The following is a 5,125-nucleotide window of genomic DNA, read 5'->3' on the forward strand; positions in this document are numbered from 1 at the left end:
GAGGTAACCACTGCTGCTGCACTGGTTCCCCTCTCCATCGTGGGGGATTCCAAGACTGTAACAGAAGCAGCACAGTGCCCTGAGAAGAAGAAACCCAGAGGCTGGGTTCCCACAGAGCCTCTCTTCTCTAAGAAGGGGCTGAGCTCCCTCTGCAGCCTTTCCTTCCACTGTTGTCACAAAGGTTTTCACTCCCCTTTGCAGCTTCTCATTGCCACAGAGCATGCAGGAGCACAAGAAATTAAAGGAACTCTTCCCAGAAGTTATAAAGAACCTGGAAATCCCCTGTTATCCAAGAGATCCTTTTCTTTCTTCTGAATCACTTAAACTGGGGAATGTTTTTAAATGAATAGTACATTGGGCTGCTCTGGGGCTTTCCTACTGACCTGTGCCCAATCTCATGAGCTATGGTGACTCCAAGGTCAAAACCAGTGTCCTGGGTAATAACACAGCTCCAGAAGGAGGAGCAGACCCCACCTAACTGAGTCACTCCTCGGAGCTCCTTGTTCCCATCAGGTAACTCCAGATCAAACCTAAAATAAGGGAGACAGATAGAGAGGAAAGAGCAAAGAACCACTGCAGCTCATAAAGTCAGGTCTAGCCATTGAACTGAATACATTTGCACTTTCTTGATCTAACTCTGCCAGCTTCCTAACATTCCTTTGGACACATGGAGCTCCCTGGGGCGAGATGGCAGCAGTTGGGTCCCACAAGTGCCCAGTGTTCAAAATTTGTGGTGATTCTACAACAAAAAATCCTGATGTCCCCAGACAAGCAGAAAGAACAAAATGACCAAACCATGCTTGAAGACAGAGCAGTATCATCACCTCTCTGAAGAAGGAGCACCAAAACAAAGCCATTACACTCAAGAACAGTTTCCCTTTGACAAATTTAGCCAAGGCAATTTAGAGTAAGGAGCCTGAAAGTCAGACCAAATGCCTGACTCAGCGTAGCACTAGGAATCTTCCACAGAAAACACCAGTGGCATTTCACTTCCAGTTACTGCTTGACTCTTCTGCCCACAAAGCACTCCTGTGGGTTTGGCTGTGCTGCTCTGGAAGCACAAAATGTCTGCTCAAGACTGGTTGGTCAGTGCTTGGGGAATATCAGCCCCAAACAGGAGAATCAAACCACTTCCAAAGATTCTGTGGTGCCCAGCTGCTGGAAGCCCCAGTGCCAATCACCATCTCTGCACCACCAGCCCCGTTTCCAGTCCCTCCCAGGGCAGGGGAGCTTCAGTACCTGGTGACATAGAGGACAACGTCAGCATGCTGGGGGTCTGAGTCGTTCTGGGGGTTCACCTTCTTGCTCCACTCACAAACACTGATCAGTGAGGAGGTGATATTTGTTGTGATGTTTACCTCTGCCTAAAGTGAAGGCACATGTCTGCACATTCCATACAGCTTCTGCATGCCCCTTGGCCAATACATGGACACAGTCCTCCCTGCTTACCTCTGGCTCTCTCAGAACAAGCATTTGTGTCAGATGAACCCTGAAATGAGCACCCAGTGAGGCATCTCGCAGCAGCTCTGCCCCCTGACAAGAGACAGAAAGGATTCAGCAAAGAAGGCCCCTTGGTGACTCCCAGGACCTGTTCCAGATGACAGGGCTGCAGTCACTGCAAGGTAACACACCCAGTAACCAAATGGGGCAACTACAAAATCACCAGGATGTACAATACTAAAGTATGCACTACAAATATAAATAAATCTGTCAACAGATGAGAATTGTTGTTAAACTTGTCAGATACTCTGAAGCAGGGAGAAGAACCTGCACAGAAAACAGCTGAATAGGGTAGGAGAGTGAATATTAAAGATTTTTGTGCAATAAACACACAGAAAATGCATAAATATAATAACAGCAAAGGGAGATATTTAGAGAAATCCTGTAATAGAAATAAAATTATGAAATGCAAAATGTAAGATTAATTCAGTGGGTTAGGTTCAATCTCACTGAAAGCAACAGGGACTAAAACTCTTGCTACTGTATCTGACTTACAATGCTAGTAATGAAAAGAAGAGCTGAATTTTCTACAGGGGTTTTAAGGCTACAATGCTAAAGCTTTTAACTTTTCCTTGTGCAGCTCCTGGTCCAAGGGAGAGCTTGCCATGCAGTGCCAGGGGAAGCAGAGAGGAGCTCCCTGCCCACAGCAGTGCTCTGTACTGGGAGCTGGGAACCACACACACCTCCAGCAGCACTCTCAGAGGTCCATCTGCCCAGGACACAGCCTGTGACACTGAGCTCTCACACTGCAACAGCAACCCAAGCAGAAAGCTACTCACAATGTTCAGGTTGGTGAGAATATATCGCTCTGTGTCATCTCTGTGGTACAAGTAAACATCTGGACCTGCTATGACCATGAGTTCCAGGTGTTTGACAGCTCCCTCAGCCCTCTTCTGCAGGCGAGAAGGAAACCACCCTGCTAAAGGGACACGGGGTGCTTAACATGCAAGACAACATAAAAGGTCCTAGAGATCTTTTCTTGAAGACTAGAATGACCCAGCTGGAAGGCCACTCTTCCAGTTGCTGGCTCAGGTTTCCTATTTCTGTTGGTTTCTCTCATCTGCCACCATCCCTAATAAGACACCTATGCAACCAAAGTAACGAGTACCTAAATGAAAACATACTAGTTACACCTCAGTGAGATGAAAAACATACTCATAGAATCATTTGGGTTAGAAAAGACCTTTCAGATCAAGTCCAGCTGTTAACCCAGCACTGCCAGGATACCACTAAACCATGTCCCTCAGCACCACATCTCCATGGCTTTGAAATCCCTCCAGAGATGGGGACTCCACCACTGCCCTGGGCAGCCTGGGACAGGCATGGACAACCCTTACAGGGAAGAAATTTTTCCTAATACCCAACCTAAACCTCCCCAGGCACAGCTTGAGCCCATTTCCTCTTGTCCTACAAGTAGATACAGATTTTTTCCTCTGAGGTTATGCAAGCAACCCCACCACCAGGAGCCAGCTCTACCATGCAGAACATAACAGGGCTTTCTCTCCACATATGTTACCTCTTGCTGCATTTCCCTCTCTTGTGGCATTTCTGAAGAGAATGTGGGGTCTGGAGAAGTTGAGGTCCTTCAGCAGGGCCACATCTTTGCTTCTGACAGGTCTGATATGAATCTTTTCCTCCTTTGCAGTGACGACTCCTTGCTACGGGGGATGAAATTCCATCTCTGAGTTATTCCAAAGACATTTGCTGTCAGTGAAGAACTGTGTGCCACATCCTTCCTGTTTCTCCTTTGTAATGCTTGCATTTATTGAACAGGTGGTTCACGTTTGGGGCATCAAGCTGCACACCAACAAAGGCTATAAACACTAATAAGAACAAATTCAATGCATACTCACCAGCTGCCCTTCACAGTAAGTGACTCTGCACTTAGCCCCAGGAGGCTGAAGTGGGTTTCCACCTGCAAAGCAGTTGCCCGAGAACTTCTTCAGTAAGCTAAAGGAGGAGTTCACCACTTGATTGCTCACAAAGGAGGAGGAAAGGAGGGCATGGTCCTCCAGAAACTCAAAGGCATAGAGTTGTCCCCAGGCCTCAATGGAGCAGTACTGAATATGACAGGGTGTCAGCCCAATCTGTTCTTCTTTACAAGGGCAAGTTGGCTCAGCAACAACAAACTCAGGTACTGAAAGCAATGAAACAAGACCAGAACAAGGGGAACAGTTATGAGAAACAATGATACACAGAAAACAAATGAGATTTTCTGTCTCCCTAGGAAAAAATACTCTTCAAATGACAACTGCAGCCTCTCAAAGTCCTTGTGTCAACAGTTAAAGAACTTCTATGCTTTCATGTATTCCAAAATTAGGTTAATCTGGTTGTGAACAGACGACAGCTCTGAAACTGGGTCCTGTTTTAATGGTGCTTTTGCTGTCTTGATAAAGAGAAGAACTCATTTAACAAAGGCTGAGACAATTTTACTTCTTCAGATGTTAAGTATTACTGAGGGAGAATTATCCTAATCCAGAGGCACTAGGATGAGCACTAGGTGAACTCACAAGTAGACAAGATTCTTGCTTTAAGGATCTGAGCATTTAAAACATATCTTTATTCTGAACAACCAACAGTCCACATCCTGAACACGAGTCTCTCCACGTGTTTAAAGCTATTCTTAATCTAAAGCTTCACACTCGGAAGACCTTGTTCTGCTAATCTCATAGCAATATACCAACACGGAGAACCAGGAGTGCAGGAGAAATGTGCAGAAAGATTTATCATATCTCCTTCAGCAGATTCTAAATACCGACCCAGTTCTTGAGCTGCTTTCACACTGAAACATGGATTGCCTGAGTAATGTGCCTCAGAAATGCTAAATGCTTGTCAGATCAGGGTTTGTTACTAATCGTTCTCAGCGTTATCAAACATACAGGATTAGAAATAAACTGACAGACATGTTCCAAAATCAAGAAGGAAGGAGCCCTGCATACCCTCAGACACCGAGCCGGTTCCAAAATAAGAGAAAACATCTTCCACATCCAAAGCGCCCAGAAATTTCTGCAAGAAGAAGAATAGCTTTGCATTTTTTTAAGGAAAACAAATGGATAGAGACTATCACTTAACTGAACCTAACCTGGAAGGAACACCAGCAAACAACTCGACAAGTAGGGATGTCAAGTTCTCATGGCGTTACTCTGCACTAAGCACGGGCTGCACAACAGCCACCCAGAGGAAACAGCTTTATCTTCTTCCTTAGCGAGCTTTGATGGATTCTGGCTCAGAACACGTTGTGTTGTCTCTTCTCTTTTTTTCCTAGAAATGAAAAGAAGTCTTCCTGGAAACCGTGTTTTCTGGAGGTCAGACTCACCTCTCGGTCGGGAAGCCGACGGCCAGCAGAACCCCAAGGGGAGCATCACAAGCGCCCGGATCGTCAAGCTGACGATCATGCTGGAGGAGCTGCAAGCAGCCCCGCGGACCCAGCGCCGGCCCAGGGGTGATTTCAGGCGGCGTTTGGCCCGAGGCATGACGTGGAGCGGAGGGGAAGAGTGCAGGGGTTAAGCAAACAGGGCAGCCGAGCTGGGCCGAGCAGAGGGGCTGCAGGGAGGGAGGGAGGGCGGGAAGCTTTGCGCAATGTTTGCAGCTTCCCCGCGGCCAAAGAGCGCGGCAGTACCGAGCG

The 5,125-nt window shown here is 46.9% G+C and overlaps 1 protein-coding gene across 1 annotated transcript in view; it reads right to left on the minus strand.

Annotated features, from left to right (window-relative positions):
- The window catches only part of ADAMTS13 (ADAM metallopeptidase with thrombospondin type 1 motif, 13), a 19,699-nt gene extending 14,804 nt beyond the window's left edge, over nt 1–4,895 (minus strand). The window contains 9 exon segments of the mRNA XM_008941542.1: nt 1–55; nt 384–530; nt 1,240–1,364; nt 1,450–1,533; nt 2,280–2,416; nt 3,017–3,158; nt 3,354–3,637; nt 4,440–4,506; nt 4,833–4,895. The exon segment at nt 1–55 is cut by the window's left edge and continues 21 nt beyond it. Of these exon segments, the coding sequence (XP_008939790.1) occupies nt 1–55; nt 384–530; nt 1,240–1,364; nt 1,450–1,533; nt 2,280–2,416; nt 3,017–3,158; nt 3,354–3,637; nt 4,440–4,506; nt 4,833–4,895 (1,104 nt within the window).
- Nucleotides 4,896–5,125: the final 230 nt, after the last annotated feature.

This window comes from Merops nubicus, unplaced genomic scaffold, assembly GCF_000691845.1.
Source record: "Merops nubicus isolate BGI_N331 unplaced genomic scaffold, ASM69184v1 scaffold43915, whole genome shotgun sequence".
NCBI lineage: Eukaryota > Metazoa > Chordata > Aves > Coraciiformes > Meropidae > Merops > Merops nubicus.